We start from the raw sequence: 25512 nt of genomic DNA, 5'->3' as shown, positions 1-25512 counted from the left end.
GAAGATGGATAGATGGTTTATGAAAAGGCTGTTTGCCTCTAGTGTTATTCAAATGGTTGCAAGTTACTGTATACTTTCATTCCAAAATGTATCAAATTTTGACTTGAGACTGATGACATCATCACAGTTTCATATAATCAAAAATTTTAGGTAATATTTGACAAGGCTGGTTACTATATTTTACAGTAATTGAAAGTATTTTATAACCATCTCTTTGAGCCCTGTGTACATATCTGGACATCAACTTATGAGAGACTTTTTGAGGTCAGGAAGTAATTTTCATGCCAGTTATACCTGTACATCCATACTGCCCAAGACAACTATACTAACTGAATATACCAGTCAGATCAGCCCACACAATGTCACTTATAATTCTGATAAGCATTCTGAATATCCCAATTGCTACAATGGTGGTGGATGCCCACAGAGCAGTGGTTTACAAGTTGGATCCAGGAAGGCCATGATGGCTGTTAAGTTTTTGTTTTAGCCAGATCTGCTAATCAGAAGCTAATTATGGTTGCTGAATCAGTTATGGCTCATACTACATTGTTGTGCTTCATTTTAGTGAACTTGTTTGTTAAGACTTCCAACCCTTATTTACCTCTTTTTAACTGCTCCGTTTTCTTAATATGTTGCCAGTTTAACAATGAGATCCAAAAGGCAAACCAATAGCTTACCATTTGACTTGGTCCAAAGCTTCCATTACAATAAAATAGTTAAATCTCACTATCCACGGAGGTTGTAATCCTGAAAAATAGCAGATACTGAAGCATTAATCATATGGGAAGTATGGGATGTGGTTCTGGTGGGGCACTAGCTTGGGGGGATGACTGGCAGGAGGAGACAGGGTCAAGTGGACAAGCAGTGCCTCAACTCTCAAACCTCAAGGCTCAGAAATGATCCTTCCAAAGGTTCACCTACAGAAACCTTATTATGACTTTTACATAATCTTTTGTCAGGTTTGATCATCTTCTAGGCATTCTGCAATAGGCCATGAGCGACAGCAGCATGGGCGACCCAAGGACCTCACTAAATCACCCAACTGGTAGTAACAATGGATGGTGTGTAGAAAGGGCAGGGACTTAATCTGTAGAAGTTTATGACTGACATTTACAGGGAATCCCTCGTTTAAGGGGAACAACTTCAAAACGCCAGCCACCATCACAAATGGGTTTCAACACTCTACCAACACCTCTCTGTGCTGGGTAAACACAAACTGATGCATTCAGTGTACCACATGTGCAGCCCCAGACAGCTAATGGCATCGCAGACCTGTTATTGCTCAATCTTATGTGTCACTGCTCCGGGACAGGCCTCTTGGGATTCTTTTTCTGCTGCCCATGGCTGCAAATAGGCATAAGCAAGCTGTGGGTGTTTCACAAAATTAGCTACATTTTTATGACAGCAGATAAGCAAATCTACAGATAGAGAGGATTTGGAAAATTGAAAACACAAACTTACTGAAAATTACTAATCTACTCAGACCCACAAATCATTTGGATGATATCATCAAAATGGACAAATCAGCAACACAAGAATAACATAACAGGCATCTATTTAAAACTGCAGTCCTTCAGGACCTAACTGAAGACTACTACTTTATAAGGTCACCTGGGGCTGTAGGCCACCCTGGCAACAAAGGGCTCAAATAAAGAATGGTGCTCACCATCTGCTCACTGCTAGTACGCATGCCTGGATTTGAACCTAGGACTGTGGAGGTGTGAGGTAGCAGATTAATACAGTAACATTAGCCTCATTCCCATTGCAGTTATGTACAAAATAGAAGTGAAAAGTTGACAAAACACAAATGAGAATTGTATGTGCTTGCATTTACTGATTTTATGCAAATAAAGTTTGTTTTATCACCTGGAATTGTGTCCCCTGCTGTTGCATACACGAGGGAGCCAGTAACGACTGAGAAGCACATAGTCATCGTGCTTTATAAACTGGCTACCTGTGAGAAGTACATGGTTGTTGCCAAGACCCATGTGACCTAAATGCTAAAACAGTATATTCATTGCAGTTCTGCGAATTATTGCTTTGTCGAATCACCTGAAAAAAACCCTCAAGCAACAGTAAAAAAATTGAGATTTTTGAGAGTTTTTCGAAATTCACACATTTCCATTACTGGTTTTTTGATTCAGAATTTCAAAATGCACATTAAGGAGGTTAACGGAAACACGGCTACTGTGTAACTCTATTCACATAATGCAGTGTTGAAAACAATTTAGACAAATATGAACAATATTCAACACTACAGTCAATAAAACTATTCTGTCAAGTCTCATGACTTTAAATGGCTGACCACAGTTTGTTAATAGGTGTTCAAGACAGGGAGTCCAAAAATTCATCACCAGGACGAGGGTAGTATGTTTCTGCCAGATCTTGAGCTTTACCATTGATCTTATACGCCTAGTTCTGTCTGGCAGTGGACGACCTCCTCATAGGCCCTCCCTCAGTTACACACAGGTTCTCTTCCCACTCTCCACTTTCCTTTTATCCTCCGATCTCAGGTCATTTAATCACTGTGGGATATGGCCGGCCATTCATCCTGGCCAATACCCCCAGGCCGCTAGATGGAGCCCTCCTTGCAACGTGGAGATGCCCCGAATTCCAGCAGGGCATCATGGACTATGGAGTTTTAATACACAGCCCTGCTGAATAATGTCAGGGCCACCAGGGGACGCTGCAAGGAGACACAGACAAGTTTATTTTCCATACAGCCCGGAAGTAAATCCTAGTCACATGGTTGAAAGAAATAAAGTGCTTCCGGGCTGATGAAGAAAAGAAGTTTTTACCTGACCCGGAAGTGATAGAAAGTCACATGGACTGAAGGACAGAAACACTTCTGGGTCACGGACAATAAAAGGATTGTGGGAGATCCCAGACAGCAGTTTTTTACCTGACCCGGAAGTGATAGAAAGTCGCATGGACTGAGGGACAGAAACACTTCCGGGTCACGGACTATAAAAGGACCGTGGGAGATCCCAGACAACAAGCTGAGTTGGGAGGCAGGGTGGCCAAGCGTCTGGGAGAGTGGAGGATTAGTTATTGTTATTTGATTATTGATTTGTTATTGAGTATAGTGGAGTGGTGTTGCTTTGTGCACTTTATTATTATAATAAATATTCATCTTTGGACTTTTACCTGGTATCTGACGTCTGGTCTGAGGGTTCAAGTGGTCGACAGTGCCTCTATCTGTTACATCACATACATGGTAGAAATATAGCGTACATGGAGAAGCTTCTTGGTCCTTGCCCAGCATGGTGTGCTTTTACCCCTATTTTCCAAAATCAATCCCATATATGCACTGAAGGGAATTCCATTAGTTTTCATTCCTGGGCTAGTTGTGGGTATCCATGTACTAGACGAGATATTTGATGACTTTGACCTTTGAACATTCTAATTGCTACTTCCCTAGTTATTCCTTCATCTTACTTTTTTCTTTAGATCTATTATAAAACAGTTGGAGTTTCATTCTTATCAACTCTTTCTTCCAACCCTCTGTAGAACTTCTCACTTCTGCTATTCTCTAGCCAGAAACCAGTGTCGACTTTATAGACAATTATATGGGAGTCAGCTTATCGCTCATTACTGATTAAGACAGCATAAATGTTTTTTTTGTGTATAAAATCCAAATTTATAAACCAACACAATTCAAGCTTGCTCAGTGTTTTATATGTGTTAAACAGATCAGATGAATAATTGTATAGAAACAACACAACAAGAGTCATCAAGGGCATAGACTTTAGGCATGGAGCTACAGACTAACTTAACTCTCTTTTTATCGATAAACAGACAGAACTGACCTGCAAGTGCAGAAAGTCATTAACTTCATCAGAACTCACGAGCGTACCTGAATTATGATTAAAGATCCAGTAAGCCTCTCTAAAGCACTTGGTTATTGAAAAGCTTGTCTATAGAGAACTGTTTAAGAGCCTCTAGAACATTCATTCAAATGTCATTAGGGAAAAACTTTATGAAGCGAACCCGTTTTTTACCTTTGTGTTCTGAAATTCACAGAATGCTTAATGCTTCTCCAACATAAAAGATGTGGATATGAAAGCAAGGAGGCCTCTCACAAAACCTACAAACAAAATCAGAAATTAAGACTTATTATAAAAATCTTCCAGAAATGGAAATTAAAACAGAAACCCATTAATAAAAACAAGTTGTGCATACCTGGAGCAAGGGATGAATTTGGTGTTCAGCATCTGATCACAAGATGGTTGGAACTTCATTATGTAAATTTTGATGTTGAATTTCAGGTTAACATAAGCTAAACTTGAGAAAGATAAAGGTTTAATCTTAAAATAAGCTGAGGGTTTACAATTAAAAACATGAGCACAGGAAAAATGGGAGAGAGAACCCACCAGCCAAGAGGTGCCCGACTTCTCCTAGGAACCGTGGTTATTGACTTTAGTAAAAGACGACTCTGGCCTTCAAATATTCCATTCACTCTACTTTTTATTTATTTTACAATTCCAATCTCAGTAGCTTGTGTTTCATACCCTTTTTACAAACCCTCACTACCTTTTTAAAGCATGCAAAGACAAAATGATAAAGCATCATGTTGATTTATAAAGCCTTAGATCAATATCAACTTGTAGCAATCCAACATTAACAAGCAGCTTATTCTGCACTGAAGCCCCTCAACTTTACATGTAAAATCAACTGACTCCAAGATTTGTGATTCAGATGATCTACAAATTTGAAACTCAAACTTCAAGTTTCATTAACCTCAAGCCAAAGTTCCTGGTGTTGCCCAAGCATATTTGTATTTTTTTTTTTTTTTAATGTTAATACAACACCAGCCTGTAGAATATTTTTGCTAGTTTATAAAAACCTGAATTTCCTGGTCATTTTTTTTTTTGGCCAACATGAACACTTTCAGATTGGAAACTCCAAGGTGACCACCAACCAAATCATAATATATCAGGATGCTCACAACTGTGAGGAGGACCCCTCCAAGCTAATGTTAGTAAATGTTCATACACAAAATTCCAAAGGGGACCAACTCCTCTTCCCTACCCCGCTATCAACTGTAATGTTAGCAAATCTGGATGTTCAAAACTCAAAAGAGGACCCACACCTCAGATCTAAATCTTGACACTCAAAACTCCAAGGCGAAAAGCTCTCCGATGCAATATTAGTGAATTTAGATGCTCCAAACTGAAATGAGGTCTTTAGTGTGCAAAATGGATAAATAAACCTTAAAACAAAGCTGAAAAAGTCAAAATACAGACAAGAGGGTATTACAATTTTACTTGTTAAGATTCACAATCTGACATTTGGTGGCCTCCTGACAGTGCTTTGAAAAATTTAAAAGAGCACCACCTGCTGATAGTGGTTGACAATGAGGTTACAGGCTTGACTCAAGAATCTTTGAGAAATACAGTGCAGTGTTCAGACCATTTAGGAACTCATTCAAAAGAGGGAATGCAATTTCAAATGAATTTGCAAGAAATACTGAAAGTGCAAATAAGACTTTTTTTTAAAATGTAGACTGTACGTTTTCTGACAGTTTTGTGCTTATCCTTTCCTTGCAAAAGTATGCAAGTCTCAGAGAGAACATATTAGGTAATGATACACAGCAATATACTCGACATCTAATGATTGACTTAATCATGTGACATCACATTAATGACAATTTTAGCATGACTTGTTAGAAAACAGTCACATCTTATGATATCCCAACAACTTATATAACTTGTGCATGGGTAAGATGACATACAAGTGCAAATTTTTTTATGAAAAATCAATTAAACATATAGTTATGAAGAACTGGTTATTGCACACCATCACAGAAAACAATACACGTCTGTTCAAGTCTTTGTTCTTTTACTTGCTATGCTAAAATAACTCCTTTATACACGTTGAATTATTTTTTCATATCTTGCCATGAAGCCACAGGGTGGATTATTTGAAAATATTCCAATACTTCCAACTGGTTACATTTAACTTGCAGTAACCAAGCAATAGTAGGCTGACCTACAGAAGAGAAATTATTTAACTTTTAAGTTTATGTATTTTAATTTATTTCTTGGTTGTACAGCACTCTAAAAACAAAATGACCAAACAGAAAAAAGGTCATATCCCAACATTGATCCCATTTAATGTCTGGATTAAAAGTAGGGGTTTCAACAAAAACACGTCAGTGTTGACATGGTGTAGCTCTTCTGTAGCTGAAACAGCGGCTTCTGACTTCCACTCCGTCATGGGCTAGGTCAGGGGTGGGCAAAGTCATTCCTGGAGGGCCGCAGTGGCTGCAGGTTTTTGTTCCAACCCAGTTGCTTAATAAGAAGCACTTATTACTTAAGAAACACTTCTGCTTCATTTTAGTTATCTCCCTTGTTAAGATTTTGAACCCTTATTGTTTATTTAAGTCTTAAACAGCTGCATTCTTGGTTTTTAATTGTAAATGTAAAATACAAATATGTTTAATGTTAATGGTTTAAAAAGACAGTACAGTACAACACAGGTCATTCAATGCTGTGTGTGTGAGGCTACTCCTCCTCCCCTAGGCCAATTCAAATCCCAAAGCATCCAGCCATGACAAGAAACAAGTCTTCTCAAAGTGCCAGAGGTTGCTTTATTATTATAATAATGTACTCCACTAAGCTGTAATAATATGGAGAATCTGATTACCTTAACAAAGTTTTGTATTTCTTACAGGACAAATATTCCCATTTCTCCTCATACAATATAATGCATAGACTCCCTGTATATTGTTCTTTCTGTACTCTTAGCTGTGTGTTGATTCATTTAGTTAGCAGTTTATTCTTTTCTGAAGTATTCTTCATCAATTCTACATATGCTTTGAAGTCCCACTATTCTAACATTTTTTCCTCCTCTCACACTAATCACTTCTATCCTCTTATCTGAATTCAGACAGCAAGCAAGATAATGCCATTCACATTTAAGAAGATTTTTTTAAAAGCCACACAAAATGTGGTTATTAAAAGAAAAGGCAACACAGAAACTGCATGAATGACTAAGCAAATTTTATTTAAATGCAACATGAATTTAAACTGTCATAATTTAAAGTCACAAACCCTAAAATATCACAATAGAGTATATAAATATGTCTTCTGATCAGGTATATTACAATTCTATAAATATCAACCAATTGCATAAATAGAAATTCTAATTTTAAAAATACAAAGTTCCTTTTTTACTATAGTATACTTCTAATAGCTATTTAATATACATAACAATTTACAGTTTAAAGTGCAAGGAGTTTAGAATAAAATCACCTGTAAAAATTATAAAAATGTTTAATGAAATAATTGGTCCAGGAAAATTTCACTTCAACTTCATGTCTACAAGCAGCTAATCTGGCAACCTTCACTTATGTGTGGCATATACTCTGAGCGCACATCCACTGCCCCATTCCTGCTGCTGGGATCCATTGCATCTGCTGAACAAGCTTCATATTCCTACCGTGTGGCTGGGAAGTATAATCAAACAGAGGAACACTGAAATTCTTGTACACAGGGGACTTCTTCTGGGGATACTGCTGGCCTATTTGTATGGGTCGATATGAGACAGTGGGTATCTATAAAAATAAAATAAAAAAATGTATTCATTACTTTTTCACATTAAAATGATCCAAACAGATAATGTCACTTTTTCAGAATACCTTAGAATAACAGACAGCAAAAGCTTTAAGCAGGCAACCCCTGCAAACTGATTTAACATGTGTTAATGGATGAAGTGAAAGTTAAAAAGGTACCCCAAGATATACAAACTATCAAGTGAATTATTTGCTTCAGACCCAGAGTGTGAGCAAATTGCTTTAAAAAATGTAGCTATTAAAAAGACTAAGCAAAAATGGGGTGCGGACAGACAGAGAGATTCTAGTGCGGACAGACAGATTTTAAAAAGATTAAGTGTTAGTGCAACCAAACATGAATATAAGCAGCATATAAACATGTTAAAAATTTCTGCCACCTTCATATGCTTGCCTGTTCTCTCAGTAGAGTTGGAGAGGCAAAGCTAAAACAAATCTGTTACTTACTTAAACCCATGTTGTTTATAGAGATGACGGGAAAATTTTTTAATCGTGTTTTCATGGAGGACAGAGGTAACAAAATTTTATCTGGATCAATGCTGAACAAACAGCAAACAATATAAAAATATGAAAAAATTCTGTACTCCTGTCGGATAATCCACATGTCAGCTATCCAGTCATACTCATAAAACTCCAAACGCCTATATTTGTGCTAAAATATTGTTGAATAAATCATTTCTGGGAAATCCTTTTGTGAACTGCTGGGGAGCACGCTCTAATAAGAGCAACCTTTTGAACCGAGGACCCTGCATCCCCCTCATTCATTGGTCATGAAGCCAGAACACCCCATTTCTGGGTGTTTCATCAGCAGATTGTGAAACTGAACCACTAAATACACCTTTCTGTCTGTTGAAGCACCTTGGATATGCAGATACAATGCAAACATTTCCACCGGATAATGTTTTCACTCACCTATTGTTCATAATTGCTTACTTCTCTCAGACTACAATCTTCAATACTCACATGACATGAAACTCCATGTAGCCAATTATTACTGGACAGGACTCCTGCCCAATAAATAAAAGGAGTCATATTCTGGGGGACTGTGATGGAAAAATGTAAGAGGAAGTACATTTAAGGTGGAAGCCAGGAAGCACCACTGAGCTGTGGGATTTTGAACTAGATTTGGAGTCATGTAATTCACATGGAACCTTTGATATCTCTTAAAAGGTATCTGAATGACACAGGGACAATAAATTACATCGACTGAAAGGTCTTCTCTCTTTTACGGTTTACATTCCTGTGGATTTTCAGACAATACGTTGACGTATTATGCAAATTTGGTGTACAGGACAAGATCAAGCAAATACCCCAGAGGTTGAATTTTCACCATTCATAGCTAGGAAAAGGAACTGTCCAAGGCAACCAGGATTGTTCCTGGTGTTTTCAGTGAGCCTGTACTGGTTTTAGAAAATTAAAAGGATGAATATGAAAGTTAAGCTCTGCATCTAAATTAACAGTAATCACAACAACCCAAGCATCTTTTATGGTGTATCAATGTGCTTGCAAATACCTCACACAGTGACCATACATTAGAATTATTGTCAGTGATGCAATAAGTCAAGTAAAATGACACCTTTTATTGGCTAACTGAACAGAATACAATATACAAGCTTTCAAGGTAGCTCAAGCCCCGTCTTCAGGCAAGTTGTAGTATAGAAACTGAACTTCCCGGTGTTTACATATACTCTAGGAAAGGAACACAACTATTAAGTTGTTCATCTTGAATGTCAAAAATTAACAGACCTCTCCAGCTAAAGATTCATTTAGCAGGAGAAGAGAATAATGTATCACCTTTATATGATCTACCCTCAAGTAAATCAATGGCATATAAACACCCTGCTGCTCTGCTTCTCTTTGGTACTAACTCTATTAGTATCTCCACTAGGGGGCTTTGCCCCCTGCTCGCTTCGCTTGCCAACCCCCCCGTGCCTGCTTTGCTTCCGCAGTTTCAGATGCGCGTTTTTGTAGCTCTGTTAGTCGAGCTGTTTGGTTCTGGAGCCGAGACAGTTTTGCTTCCGCAGTTTCAGATGCGCGTAGTAGGCGCCCACGTTTATTTTCTTTATCCATGCGGGCTCGTGTTTGTAGCTCCGTTAGTCGAGCTGGTTTGTACAATCCCAAGCAGCACATTATTCCTAACTTCACTCCGCAGTAGTGCCACTCACAATATGGCGGTGACGCCTGCACCTTCACTCCGCAGTAGTGCCACTCACAATATGGCAGTGACGCCTGCGCCTTCCGTACTATGTCGGGTTTCACTATGCTGTGTAGGCGTCTTTGCCTTTCGTACTTTCCCGCGCCTTCCGTACCATCTTTGTGGACCTGTGGGGCCTCCGTAGCCTCTTTTGTTTGAATCTGGGCTGCAGCGCAGAATCCTCTTTTTTGTGTGTCCGTGTCGGTAGTTGTTAGCTATGGGCGCGTTGTTGCTTCATTTCTCATTCACGTCAAGAGCTCTTTCGTTTTTGAGCGGTGACTCCTTCGTACGCGGTGGATCACACTTCGCTGGCGGTTTATGAGACGCGCGCGGTCGGCACCTGCGTAGTACATCTCCTGCATCCATCGCTGTGTACCTGGGTCCATGCCATCCGGTTTACCATTCTCGGTTAATAATATGGATTGTAATAAATGTCACTTCCTCAAATGACTCAACACTCCCTAATTTCAACTCCTCTTTTCCCATTGATCTTAAAACAATGTTAAATTAATGTAGCTATACCAGATTTGGTTGGACTGCTTGAAATCCTGCTCTCCAACATGCATGTCTGCAGACAGGGGTCATGCCCGGATGACCTGCAATGCTAATCATGCATTTACCACAAAATGAAAAGTATTATGACTGAATGAAATGTATGATAATATTCATACAGATCATCATCAGACTGGACCTGGTTTCTTTCACAGAAATGAGTTACAATTTCCCTTAGAACTGGAAGGAGGATAAGACAGTAAATTTGACCACAGCAACCTACGATTGATTATAATTACAATAAGCAGCATTCAATAAAAACAAAAAGGGGTTGAGATCAATTACTGGTGAAGAGACGCTAAATGCTATTCAATTATGTTCCTTAATATATTTACCATTTAGTTAGTAAGGGAATGTGAACTCCACTATTTAATTTGCAAGTCAAAGTGTGACACACAGTGGACACCTTAAGTAAAGCAACTATATTTACAACATCCTGGAGGGTTTCATAGTCTTACTGTTTTGTGTGTGTGTGTGCAGTACAGGGCTTCCAAAAATAGTAGTGTCACTCAGAACAGCAACAATATAAGGAGTTGGATCCTGAAATTACTATATAAAAGCACTCTTTTTTTTTTTTTATTGATGCAAATTTTTCAGGACTCAGTTTCTTCTATTTTTAATTTTGCAGTGAAAGGTCACTTGCCAAAAGCCAACTCCAGTATGTGCATCTCATTTTGTGGAAACCATAGCTCAGTGTTACAGATTGTGGCCATTGTGATCAGCTGAGAGGACTGGAGACAATAATAGGTGACCAAGTGGATTGAATATATTGACACTGGTCTAATGCCAGTGCAGTAGTCTCTATATACCTATCCTAGCTCTTGTGGAACTCACTGCTCTATCAAACTTTTCAAATAATGGAATACTGAACAAAAGCAAACTTTGGTCTTCATGAAGTGTTTTATATAAAGAGTGCTTCGCTGGAAATCAGAATTGGCCATAAAAATTGCTAAGTGAGTGAATATCATCTTGATTGAATGAAGAAAAGGCAAGTAGAAGAAAACACAAATGGCTTGCGGTTAGAATAAAAATCTTAAACAACTTTTTTTGGAAACCATTATTTTGGTTTTGGCAAATAAGTGAGAATTAGAAGAATGACAAAGTATAGGGAATGTCTATGGGTGCAGTAAATGATCAGTTTACAAAGCAGTCTGGCAAATTTAAAAATACAAGAGGAGGACAGCTCAGATGACAGAGTCTCTCAAGCATCTGTAAAGGAACACAAGCTCAATGCCAAAGAAAGCCTCAACATCATGGTGCATCAGCTTTAACAGTAGCTTCCTTGAACAAGACAGTCAACTGCTTGCAACAACTTAAAGGCTTCAAGAGCTTGAGATAGAACAAATCCAGTTAGTGTCTTGCATGTGTGCTAGTGCACAGACTCAAGGAAATAGGGGGTTAATAAAAAAAAATTAAACTGTTTTTTCATTGGGACAGAACACAATCACTGAAATGTTAGAACAGCAGATGAAGTCACACAGAAGTTCCAGTGTTTACGGGTAATCCTAAATCCTATAACAACAGTATTTGACCATGCTCTGGCCTGCAATGTTGTTCACACAAGTTTTATTATTTGGACCAATATACCAGTGGAACTCCAAAACAAACGTTAAGTAGCTGTGAACATATGGCTCCAGAGACACGCTGCAAAAAAATAAAGATGTTTCATTGGGAGCATTAGGTGAAATGTTGCAGACAGCCAATGCATGTTGGGATTAGCATTGAAGTGACCTCAAATTAAGTCAGACCAAGGTTATTATAGTTAAAGAAAACTACAATCAAAACAAACTATTAAAAAAATTCATAAACTGAAAAAATAAAACAAAACCAAAATGAAACACTAAAACTATTAAAGTAGCCAGAAAGACTCACTGAAATAAAATAATTTGCTAAAAATATTTTTAGTTTTCTTTTTTGAATGAATACTCTTGCTGTTCGTCTTAAACCCTTGTTACGTTTAACTCAAACAGAAATGAATCCACCAAGAGCCACCAAAATATATTTATCCAGTGAATGACGACTGCTGACAGAGGGTGGGGGTTCACGCAGCATTTGTGGTGACAGATCACTCTGAATACAGGTGCCTAAAGCGTGTGAAATAGAAAGATTTACTGTACCACCTTTCTTTGTGCTTGTTGTATATCAAGATGCAATTCAAATGCCTGAAATCAGAATGTGCTGGTCAACAAAACCTTTACTGTATGGACAGAAAAATCATGAGTAACGTTTCACTTTATTTCTCAAGTGCCTGGTTTTTATCGACAATAATTTATCTGCCTCTTTGTACAAGAGAAACCCTTTCTGAAAATAAAATGGTACTGATCGAGAGATGGACTAGGTCATCATACAAGATCAGCATATTGTTGCTGACCAATCACTTTTGCTTTAAAAAAGTCATTTAACAAACCTTGAAAATTTCCTGCATTGGCAATGTCCCTACTAAACTAAATCTAATGTGTTTTTGTATTTATTCTATCTTTTTTAGTTTATATTCATAGCTCAAAATACCTGTTATTGTGGAAAAAAAAAAATCTCGCAACAGAATTATGTTTTAAAATATTTGTCCCCCTTATTTCAATTTTTCTCTCATTTTCAAAATAGATAGTTGAGATATCATATTCTTTTTGTTCTTTACATCGACCTTATCATACATATTGCACACCAGGGATTTTTCCTGCCTTGCATCCAAACCTGCTGGGGTAGGCTCCAGGTTTCCGGCAATCCTGCTCTGGATAAGCAGGTTTAAATAATGTATATATTGTTCCTAATCTCAAATGCTGCCTCTGTCATTCTGTACCTGTTTATACACCTATCACCTGCTCTGCTCCAATTCTTACGCATAGGCTATTCAAGTCTCACTGCCCCTAACCTTGACATGTATGTTTTTCTTTGATTCCCTCAATACAGCTAAGTGGGGTCTTCAAACTGATTAAAATTTAAGCCTAAGAACCCTGTTCTTCCTAAGCCCCCAAGATTTTCATGACAACACCTTTCAGAACACAATAGAATCTGTTTCTGATTTTTGATAGAATTTTGCCATCTCTAGGCCCAAAAAGGTGTCTATAAATTGTATGTGCCTGAGATAGAATCAGACATCAATATGGCTGGTAGATAATAAAATCCAGTATGGGTGATTTTTGAATGCAATATTCAAAGCATTCATTACAAGCACATTGTCTTTGAGCAGGATATGTTGTGTGCTGCAGATAGAGTAAGAAAAAACAAAAAAAACCTCAAACTTTAAAATTTCATTAGAAATGGGCCCATTCTGGGCAAAAAAAGGAAAATAAAAATTGCAAATAGTCAAGAGAAACAGTGACATTGTTTCTCGGATTTAAAGAAGTGAAAAGGCAAAAAACATTCCAATTTAATAATCAGTCAATTTGAATAAAATTCAAAACTACATAACAGTATAAAACAACAACGAAGTCAAGCCCACTTTTTTGGAAATTTGGCTAAAGCTGACCTTATATGCCTTGGTTAACTGAAGGCATATTCAGAAAATATTAAAGAGAGCTTAAAAAAGTCAAATCTTTGAACTGGATCCAGTTTTTGGAAACTAGAACAAAGTTGCTATGCAGGAGGAAGCTAAACACCTTGTAGTTCTCCACAACAACTCTCATGTTGCTTCACTTCTTTTATAGCATATTCACAAGGAAACTGAACATTGAGGACACAAGTATATGCTTGGACATTTGAGTCAAAAATACTGGATCCTTCAAGCTACCTCATATCAAAAGAATCACTTCAAAGTGCACAAACTGTAGAAAACAGAAACATGGCAGACTTGTCATAAGACTGTTTACTACCTAAGCCAGCTTCTCATCAATGTTGAGATTTTAGGTGTTTCCATGCTACTATAAAAGGAGAAAAATTTAGTCCAGAGGTATGGAGTACTTTTCACATTTAACAACAAGGGCTGTTTACATTGAGAGTGCGCACAGTATGGGCATTGAAAAACAACTATAACACACACACGTATATACATACTATCAAAATACCCGCGCTTCGCAGCGGAGAAGTAGTGTGTTACAGAGGTTATGTAAATATATATTATATATATATATATATTATATATATACTAGGGGGCTCCGCCCCCTGCTCGCTTCGCTCGCCAACCCCTGGTGTCGGGAATCACAAAGAGCGTGATGTATGAATGAGATATAGAATAGTGTGACGGTGTAGATGATGCAAATAGAAAGCAAACAATAAAGTGTGTGGCACAGTGTAAAGGTTTATTTGAAAATTTCTTTGTACACGCCGTTTAAGTGTAAAAGGTAATTCCAGCTCAGAACTTGTAAGGTCATTTAAGATGGTTATTGTTGTGATCAGAGTCAAGTTTGTCAGAGCTTAGAAAGAGTTGTGTCTCTCCAGGAAGTAATGGAATGACTTGGGTATTAATGTTTTCCATATTAATATTTTTTGGACATAATATAGTGCGTTGTGTTAAAAGGGGCATTTGGTCTAATGAGATTGCTGTTCCAAATGTCTCTGTAACTAAGTCGTCGCAGATAAAGGCTTGAGGAATTGTAATAATATGTGGCTGAAGTCCAGCTGTATTGGTGAGTGTACCATCTCTCAGTTGTAATAAGCAATTGTTATGATCTGGTTCTGGACATCGTATCTTTTTTACTAACTGTATCTTTTGAAAGCAATGCCAATTGTCTGCATATTTTAAGGTGCACTGAACAATAGCTGAGTGCATGGCATCTGGAAGAATAGCTAATCACTGTCTAAAATCTTCTCCTCATAAAAGTACCTTTCCTTCAAATCGAATATTATTATTCATAAACGTTTGTAGAAGTTTATGAATGGTCTTGAGTAAGTGACTTCATGCCATTGAACATTCATCAATAAACAACATTTTTTCAAGACGGATGTCACGTGCAGTGCCACCGTTAATGTTCATAGTGGATACCGATTTGTAGAATCTAATGTAGTTGATAAAGATTTCACTTTCAGATACATCGTCAGTTATAAGCCTCTGTAGATATTCAGTATATGAATGTAAAGAAGGCAGTCTAATTTGACCCTTTTGACAACAACGTGTAAATGTATAACTTGTATTGCCAGTTGTTTCTTCAGGGAAGTGAACTGAATGACAATGATTGCAAATGACATTCATTAATCCGAATGAATTTTCCTGGTGTATGTTTTGCTTGTGCTGTTTGAGATGCGCGTTGTTGCATGTGTAGTATTTGGGACATGTTGTTTTGTAGCTGTATTCGATTTGCTTGTGCTGTGTGAGAAGCCCGTTGTAGCCTTCCCTGCCGTTAACGTATGTCTGAGACGGGAGGTGTTTCGTTTTGAATCCGTGCCTGTTGCGATGCAGCACTTTGATTGATAGTTTGCGTAATGTGGATCTAGGATGTAGATTTGTGCATATTTGCGTTGTTGATTTGTTACAGGGTGCACTGTTCCAATGCGATGCAGTATTTGTGCACATATGCGAAAGTAGTATGGGCCATTGCCTTTTGGTGGCCTGATATTTACTCCGGTATATGCAAAAGCAAATGAACCATTGTAGGATCTAATGCAGTTCATAAAGTTTTTACTTTTAGGTACATCGTTAGTTAGAAGCTTTAGTTGAGCTTTGCGTTTTTGGAGTCGAGACATTTTTTCTTTTAGAAATATGGATAAGTAATAAGGAGTATTGCACTCACTGTTAATATGGAGCCTTTTCTGCGGTTGAACGGTTAATAGTACCTTATTGTAATGAGATCCACCTATGCTGCATAGCCGTCTATTTTGTTGTTTCTTTCGTGTTCGTGTGTTTGTTCCTGTTATCATTTCCTTTTCGTTTTGTACCCGTGACCGTGTATTCATGACTTGTTTCTTTCTCAGCATGTGAAATATGGATAACTAATAAGGAGGATTGCAGTCACTGTTAATATGTTTCTTTTTCTGCAGTTGAACGGTTAATAGTGCTTTATTGTAAGGAGATCCACCAATGCTGACACCTATGCTGTCTAGTGTGAAGGTGTTGATGTTCACTTTAGAATATGTGGCTTTGGGTGTCACTTCTTATGGATGTGTGTGTGTGTGTGTGTGTGGGGGGGGGGGGGGGGGGTTGTGTTGAGGATTGTTGTCGCGCGAGCGTCTTCTTTCTTTTTGTGTTCCTGTGTCTTGTTGAATCCCCCTCTTTGTGTGTCCCGTCCCTTGCTTGTAGGGTCTGTGGGGTGGTTTTGTGTTCTTTTTTTTGTGTTCCATGGGCTTGTTGAATCCCCCTCTTGGTGTGTGTCCCGTCCGGTGCCTGTAGGGGGGGGGGGGTGCATTGCTGTTGTGCGCGAGCGTCTTTTTTTTAATTTTTTTTTTTTTGGGTCTAGTTTCGTGTGCAATGTGTTTCGTGCTTTGCTTGCGCTTGAATACTTTTTTATGTGCCGTTTCCTTTTTTCGGTGCTCCTTGCGCCTCATTTCTCAATTTTTCCTGTGCTCACTCCTTTTTTCTGTGGTCTTGTCTGCCTCTCGCGGCCCCTCATCCGCCTCTCTCGCCCTCTTTTATCCGCCTTTCTCGGCTCCTCAGCCGACCCTCGCGGACTCTTTTTGCGCCTGCGCAGTACGTCTTTTTGCAGCTACGGCCCATTGCCGGATGTGCCTGCGTCCATCATCCGGTTTAGCATTCTCGGTTAGTAATATATATATATATATTATATATATATATATTTCCACTGCATTCGTAGTCTGAATCACAATCTGATTGTATGGGTGGTTACCTACCAGGTAATGCTTATGGTTGGCCAGCAAGTCAGCTAACATCAGCCACGGTGCCTTCAGTTGTGAGAAGCAGATCATAGAATGGTTGAAAATAGTTTACTGTCAAATAATGCAAAGAGTACGCGACACGTGTTTCTCCCTAATTCTTGGCTCATCAGGCGTACACACTTACTGCACTCGCTTACGGGAATCGAACCTCAGACGTCAGCGCTAGAAAATCTTTTTAAATTGAGGGAAAATATACCAATAACAATTTGTTAAGGATCTGTTTTTTTGTGAAGTTGCCTTTACACAGCCTGTCCGCTGTTTTATAAACGAACGCCATATAAGGCCGTCCTTTCTCCTTCACAGTCAGTTCACGTGATTACATGGGAGGCGTGATGACGCAATACGCAACCCCGCCTCCCACGGCCAGCGAGCTGCAGTCCATTACTGTATATGGACAAAAAAGAGGTTCCAGTTATGACCGTTACGCTTTGAATTTCGAAATGAAACCTGCCTAACTTTTGTAAGTAAGCTGTAAGGAATGAGCCTGCCAAATTTCAGCCTTCCACCTACACGGGAAGTTGGAGAATTAGTGATGAGTGAGTGAGTGAGTGAGTGAGGGCTTTGCCTTTTATTAGTATAGATACAAATACATACACACACATATATATTATATATATTATATATATATATATATATATATATATATATATATATATACACACATACTATTATATATGGTATATGCCATCCTGTCATATCATCCCCAAGATTAGTTAATTGCTTATTTTCACTTCCCTTCCCTCCTTTTGGCAGAGCTACACCTGCTTTAAGAAAAATGATGGCTGTACGAGGGTTGTCTGGGTTCCGCGCGGAATTTTATCGTTTGTCGAGTGTCAGCCTGTCGAAACCTGTTCTGCTGTGTAGAGGGATTATTCAAGTGGTTGCATGTTTTTGTTCAGATGTTTTGCTCCCTCTCTTCGTTCAGAATGAACACGAGAAGCAAACGAATTGAGAGTGTGCAGCCGGCGCTAGCAGCAAAGCTCCCGACTCCGTGCGTGCGTGACTTTCGAGTGATGATTTTTTACGACTTTTCTGATGGTTTAATCCGCTCGGTGGAACGCACCATGTTTGCCATCTTTTTCAACATCGATGGCATTGTCGTGTCAATTCCGCTGATGGAGAGGAAAACTGTGACCTCTGAGTGGTACACCACTCAGTGCCTGCCTGACATTTTTTCTGCGATGGCTAGAGGCCGGTCCAAGAACTTGCGAAGGCACTTTTTGCATCATGACAATGCACCAGCCCACACGGCTAATGCGACGAAGCATTTCATTGAAGACAGTGGTGTCAATGTTTTGAACCCGCCACCCTACTCGCCTGATCTTGCACCATGTGACTTTTGGCTCTTCCCGAAGGTGACAGAACCCCTGCGGGGCCACAACTTCGAAACTCGAGAGGAACTGATTGCAGCTGTCAAAGAACAACTGGACAACCTCCCAAAGACAGCCTTTCGCGAGTGTTTTGCGGCGTAGGTCAGAAGAGCCCAAAAGTGCATTGATGTTGGAGGTGAATACTTGGAAAAAGTTTAAAAAGGATCGAAGTACATGAGAAAAATAGAAAAAAAAATCCTTGGCTACTTATTTCGAGTGATTCCGCGCGGAACCCAGACAACCCTCGCATGTGCAGTGCTACACAACAACAGTACACCAAGGTTATGAAGGTGACTGACTAACACAAAAAAGGTCTCTGTAAAAATAAAGCTATCTGTAATGATAGAACAGATTGTTCAAAACTTGCAAATACAGAAATATTAGCAATATACAAATCTGCAATTAATACATTAATAAAAATGTAAATTATATATATATTAGATATAATACTACAAATGATACACATAGCACTTCATGAAAATTTCTAGTTGATGTGATCTACTGATGTAAGAATAAAAAAAAAGGCATTTTGGAGGATGGCATTTGCAGACACAGCACTTAGTGAGCACTTTGGACGCCATTTTCCCAGCTGCTTCTTCCCTACATTGCCGCACATGGGTAGCTCTCATTGCATACCAGTTGAAAAACACTTGTTTACAGTATAATTATAAACTCGTCTATAGTGATGAACAATTGAGGATGGCATTTATGGAGTTTTAATGTGTGCCCATTTAAGAGATGCTTACTTCAACTAAATCGGTCTTCAGCAGTACATTCAAAGTCTATAGTCATTTCGATTGTTTAAATTTAACTTTGACACATCTGTGTCATATATATATATATATATATATATATATATATACACATATATATATATATTATATACATATATATATATATATATATATACACACACATATACACATACACACACCAATTTGAGAATTAATACATTGAGTTCGTTTTCTTATTTCCTTCTTTTCAACTTGCCTTTCAGCAGAGCATTCAAACTCAAACTCTACCTGACTCAAAGCAGTAATACTGTATGTTAAATCAGGTTTTAGATCATTGTTTAAGTTTAAACTACGCCAATACATTAAAAATTCCTTTGTGTTGATTCTACATTAATTGTATGATTCAGTGTATATTTACCTCATGATTTATGTATTTATGATTACATGTTTTAAATTTTAGAGGCAATTAATCCCATATAATTACACACACACACACACACACACACACATCTGCAGACTGGCTGGCCAACTACAAGTGTTACTTGGTAAGAAACCACCAAATATCAGATTGTGATCAGACCTATGCATGTAATACTCCAATCTACACCCTGTCAAGTAAGCAAACCAGCTGCTGTGGTGAGGCTGAACCTAAATATTACATTAATATAAAGTATTCAGACCTTCTGCTGTGACATGTAAAATCTGGCTCCAGTGCATTCAATTCTATCGATCATTGTTGAGATGCTTTTTCATATTATTTGGATTCTACCTATGGTCAAGTCAACTGACTGGACAGGATTAGGAAAGGCACAATTTGTCCATACGGCTGAGTGCCAAAAGAAAACAATAGGGTAATGATGTTCCAAAAATTTACAAAACCAGTTGCAGTGAAAAAATCTTTCATTATTATGATTAATATTTCACAGGTTTTCTGAATTTCAGAGGGCCATTTATGGTTGGTTTTCATATCACTCAAAACTGCCAGTCGTATAGGTGACCACTCATGAACCGACAATAGCAACCTGCAACCCACTGGCTTAGGCAACCCATTCAGAAACCACTGATAGTAACCCGCGGTAAACTGTTAATGCAACCCATCCGTTGAGAAACACTGCTTTATACAGACCTGGGGCCTCATGCATAATGCTGTACGTAGAACTCATACTATAACATGGCATAAGCACAAAAGCGTGAATATGCATATGCACAGAAAAATCCAGACGCAGGAATCTGTACGTACGCAAACTTACACTACATAAATCCCGATCAGTGTGAAAAGTAATGCACGTGCACGCGCCAGCTGTCCCGCCCCAACTCCTCCCAGAATTACGCCTCTTTGAATATGCAAATCAATGTAAATAGCCCTTAAGCTCAGCCTTCTGTGAAAAGACAATGAAAAAACCATGGGGGAAAATATAAGAATTTCAGCGAATACCAAGTGGAGGCAAGGAAAAACATACTATTTGTTGGTTTAAACAGTGGTATATAAACAAGAAAAGGAAGTTGATCGATTGACAGAGAGTGTTGGAGAAACTCGAAAGCTCAAGTTCACAAAGTCGCACAGTGCCCGAAATAAAAAAAGTTGTCAGATATCAAAGTCGCCGTGAAAAGGCGAGTCGTAGCCCACCGTCTGAGTGTCATATGAAAGCTTATTAGGGTACAGAGAAAAAAAAAAAAAAAAATAGGCACACAGTGGGGAAAAAGCACGAAATGTCAACTTTTATCTCGAAATTTCCACTTTAATCACGTAGTTTATTTTGTCATTAAAGCAGATCATAAAATTCATGTTAAATCGTTTAATTTACTAGTTTCTCAAATCCCATCGTAACTAAAGTAGCACGTTAAATGCTTTGATTTGTATTTGATCTTCTATGTGCTGTGTGTGTGTGAATCACTATGTGCTTCCGGGTATTGTCTTCCTCCGACAGGACACAGAATCCATTACATTCGTAATATTACAGCTCTCTGGATAATTAAAATACTGAGATGTATACTTGATATAATTTTCATGCTGATAGGAGTTAAAGCATGTTATTAAACATGGGAACGCGATGGCGCAGTGATTGTGCGCGACCTTCGATGAATTTATTGCAGCAGTGCTATCTCTTTCAAACGTACTAACCCCCAATTCCTGTCCTTACCTTTCTTTCTCCAAATACAGAGCTGATTGTGTGGCGATTGGGTAACAGACGTTAAGCCATATTTAAGCTTATAACGCAGATTCTTCAAAACCTTTAAGGAACACTGAAATATCTTCGTAGTACATGTTTAATTATATCCTTCATGCCAATCCCAGTGACGCATACAGTGCGAGGCAGGAACGAGCGCCAGATCCTTGCTAGCGTAGCGACACCGTGTCCTTTAATTATCTATAATAATAAAAGGCAAAGCCCTCACTGACTGACTGACTGACTCACTGACTCACTCATCACTAATTCTCCAACTTCCCGTGTAGGTGAAAGGCTGAAATTTGGCAGGCTCATTCCTTACAGCTTACTTACAAAAGTTAGGCAGGTTTCATTTCGAAATTCAAAGCATAATGGTCATAACTGGAACATATTTTTTGTCCATACACTGTAATGGCCTCCTACGTAATCACGTGAACTAAAAACAAGGAAGAGATTTACAGCACGAGTCACACGCGGGAACGAAGGTAAATGACGTTAATTTTTGACTGTCTTTTAATACTGTGTAAGCATACATATTAACACATGTGCAATTAAACGTGTGCATTTACGGGGTGATTTCTCAGGCTTAAAAGCTCACCTTTTATCAAATGCGGGAACAAAGGTAACTGACGTTGTTCACTGTCTTTTAATACTGTGTAACCATACATATTAACACATGTGCAATTAAACGTGTGCATTTACGGGGTGATTTCTCAGGCTTAAAAGCTCGCCTTTTACTAAAAAGGTAAATGCAAAACTATTTTCAATCACTTTATTGAAACGCTCCCGTTAAGGATTGCAATAACATATTCGCGAGATAAAAGAACGAAGTAGGGGGAAATGGAGGAAGAGCCGCAAACAGCAAAAAATTAATTAAACAATTGAGAACGGAGCGACTTAAGCATACAAGCATGTTCATAAGGGAAACAAAGCACGGTGTAAAACGTAAGTTTAAATTAAGTTTATAGAAACGCTCCCGCTGCGGATTGCAATAACATATTCGCGAGATAAAACTTTAATGAGAAGACACGAGGTATAAACGAACCACACGCCGTGGCGCAACGTTAGGGGCAACAGTTTCAACCATTCTATGATCTGCTTCTCGCAACTGAAAGACGGCACATGGCGGATGTTAGCCGACTTGCTGACCGCAACGTTAGGGGCTTCAACTATGGCGCTGACGCCACATCTCAGTGCCAACACTTTGCAGACTCTACTTAAAAGACACGCCCTCCTCACTGGACAGTTAAAAAGACCAATCAAAGTAACGATGACATCAAGTATTACCCAATCAAAAGTAGGAAAGGAGGCATCTTCATAAAATGCGTGTGGGATGATTTGCATGAGACGCTGCTTTAAAAAAAAAATGATAAAAAAAATACGGGTCAGAAGAGCCCAAAAGTGCATTGATGTTGGAGGTGAATACTTGGAAAAAGTTTAAAAAGGATCGAAGTACATGAGAAAAATAGAAAAAAAAATCCTTGGCTACTTATTTCGAGTGATTCCGCGCGGAACCCAGACAACCCTCGCATGTGCAGTGCTACACAACAACAGTACACCAAGGTTATGAAGGTGACTGACTAACACAAAAAAGGTCTCTGTAAAAATAAAGCTATCTGTAATGATAGAACAGATTGTTCAAAACTTGCAAATACAGAAATATTAGCAATATACAGATCTGCAATTAATACATTAATAAAAATGTAAATTATATATATATTAGATATAATACTACAAATGATACACATAGCACTTCATGAAAATTTCTAGTTGATGTGATCTACTGATGTAAGAATAAAAAAAAAGGCATTTTGGAGGATGGCATTTGCAGACACAGCACTTAGTGAGCACTTTGGACGCCATTTTCCCAGCTGCTTCTTCCCTACATTGCCGCACATGGGTAGCTCTCATTGCATACCAGTTGAAAAACACTTGTTTACAGTATAATTATAAACTCGTCTATAGTGATGAACAATTGAGGATGGCATTTATGGAGTTTTAATGTGTGCCCATTTAAGAGATGCTTACTTCAACTAAATCGGTCTTCAGCAGTACATTCAAAGTCTATAGTCATTTCGATTGTTTAAATTTAACTTTGACACATCTGTGTCATATATATATATATATATATATATATATATATATATATATATATATATATATATACACATATATATATATATTATATACATATATATATATTATATACATATATATATATATATATATATATACACACACATATACACATACACACACCAATTTGAGAATTAATACATTGAGTTCGTTTTCTTATTTCCTTCTTTTCAACTTGCCTTTCAGCAGAGCATTCAAACTCAAACTCTACCTGACTCAAAGCAGTAATACTGTATGTTAAATCAGGTTTTAGATCATTGTTTAAGTTTAAACTACGCCAATACATTAAAAATTCCTTTGTGTTGATTCTACATTAATTGTATGATTCAGTGTATATTTACCTCATGATTTATGTATTTATGATTACATGTTTTAAATTTTAGAGGCAATTAATCCCATATAATTACACACACACACACACACACACACACACATCTGCAGACTGGCTGGCCAACTACAAGTGTTACTTGGTAAGAAACCACCAAATATCAGATTGTGATCAGACCTATGCATGTAATACTCCAATCTACACCCTGTCAAGTAAGCAAACCAGCTGCTGTGGTGAGGCTGAACCTAAATATTACATTAATATAAAGTATTCAGACCTTCTGCTGTGACATGTAAAATCTGGCTCCAGTGCATTCAATTCTATCGATCATTGTTGAGATGCTTTTTCATATTATTTGGATTCTACCTATGGTCAAGTCAACTGACTGGACAGGATTAGGAAAGGCACAATTTGTCCATACGGCTGAGTGCCAAAAGAAAACAATAGGGTAATGATGTTCCAAAAATTTACAAAACCAGTTGCAGTGAAAAAATCTTTCATTATTATGATTAATATTTCACAGGTTTTCTGAATTTCAGAGGGCCATTTATGGTTGGTTTTCATATCACTCAAAACTGCCAGTCGTATAGGTGACCACTCATGAACCGACAATAGCAACCTGCAACCCACTGGCTTAGGCAACCCATTCAGAAACCACTGATAGTAACCCGCGGTAAACTGTTAATGCAACCCATCCGTTGAGAAACACTGCTTTATACAGACCTGGGGCCTCATGCATAATGCTGTACGTAGAACTCATACTATAACATGGCATAAGCACAAAAGCGTGAATATGCATATGCACAGAAAAATCCAGACGCAGGAATCTGTACGTACGCAAACTTACACTACATAAATCCCGATCAGTGTGAAAAGTAATGCACGTGCACGCGCCAGCTGTCCCGCCCCAACTCCTCCCAGAATTACGCCTCTTTGAATATGCAAATCAATGTAAATAGCCCTTAAGCTCAGCCTTCTGTGAAAAGACAATGAAAAAACCATGGGGGAAAATATAAGAATTTCAGCGAATACCAAGTGGAGGCAAGGAAAAACATACTATTTGTTGGTTTAAACAGTGGTATATAAACAAGAAAAGGAAGTTGATCGATTGACAGAGAGTGTTGGAGAAACTCGAAAGCTCAAGTTCACAAAGTCGCACAGTGCCCGAAATAAAAAAAGTTGTCAGATATCAAAGTCGCCGTGAAAAGGCGAGTCGTAGCCCACCGTCTGAGTGTCATATGAAAGCTTATTAGGGTACAGAGAAAAAAAAAAAAAAAAATAGGCACACAGTGGGGAAAAAGCACGAAATGTCAACTTTTATCTCGAAATTTCCACTTTAATCACGTAGTTTATTTTGTCATTAAAGCAGATCATAAAATTCATGTTAAATCGTTTAATTTACTAGTTTCTCAAATCCCATCGTAACTAAAGTAGCACGTTAAATGCTTTGATTTGTATTTGATCTTCTATGTGCTGTGTGTGTGTGAATCACTATGTGCTTCCGGGTATTGTCTTCCTCCGACAGGACACAGAATCCATTACATTCGTAATATTACAGCTCTCTGGATAATTAAAATACTGAGATGTATACTTGATATAATTTTCATGCTGATAGGAGTTAAAGCATGTTATTAAACATGGGAACGCGATGGCGCAGTGATTGTGCGCGACCTTCGATGAATTTATTGCAGCAGT

The 25512-nt window shown here is 38.2% G+C and overlaps 1 protein-coding gene across 4 annotated transcripts in view; it reads right to left on the bottom strand.

Moving 5' to 3' along the window:
- Window positions 1–7170: 7170 nt before the first annotated feature.
- The window catches only part of btg3 (B-cell translocation gene 3), a 50878-nt gene continuing 32536 nt past the window's right edge, over window positions 7171–25512 (bottom strand). For all 4 annotated transcript variants that reach the window (XM_028800136.2, XM_028800137.2, XM_028800139.2 and 1 more), the window contains one exon: window positions 7171–7558. In XM_028800136.2, coding sequence (XP_028655969.1) covers window positions 7352–7558 — 207 coding nt within the window. In that variant the 3' untranslated portion in view covers window positions 7171–7351. The remainder of the gene's footprint in view (window positions 7559–25512) is intronic.

This window comes from Erpetoichthys calabaricus, chromosome 4, assembly GCF_900747795.2.
Source record: "Erpetoichthys calabaricus chromosome 4, fErpCal1.3, whole genome shotgun sequence".
Classification (NCBI taxonomy): domain Eukaryota; kingdom Metazoa; phylum Chordata; class Cladistia; order Polypteriformes; family Polypteridae; genus Erpetoichthys; species Erpetoichthys calabaricus.
This window is presented reverse-complemented; position numbering and strand designations above follow the sequence as displayed.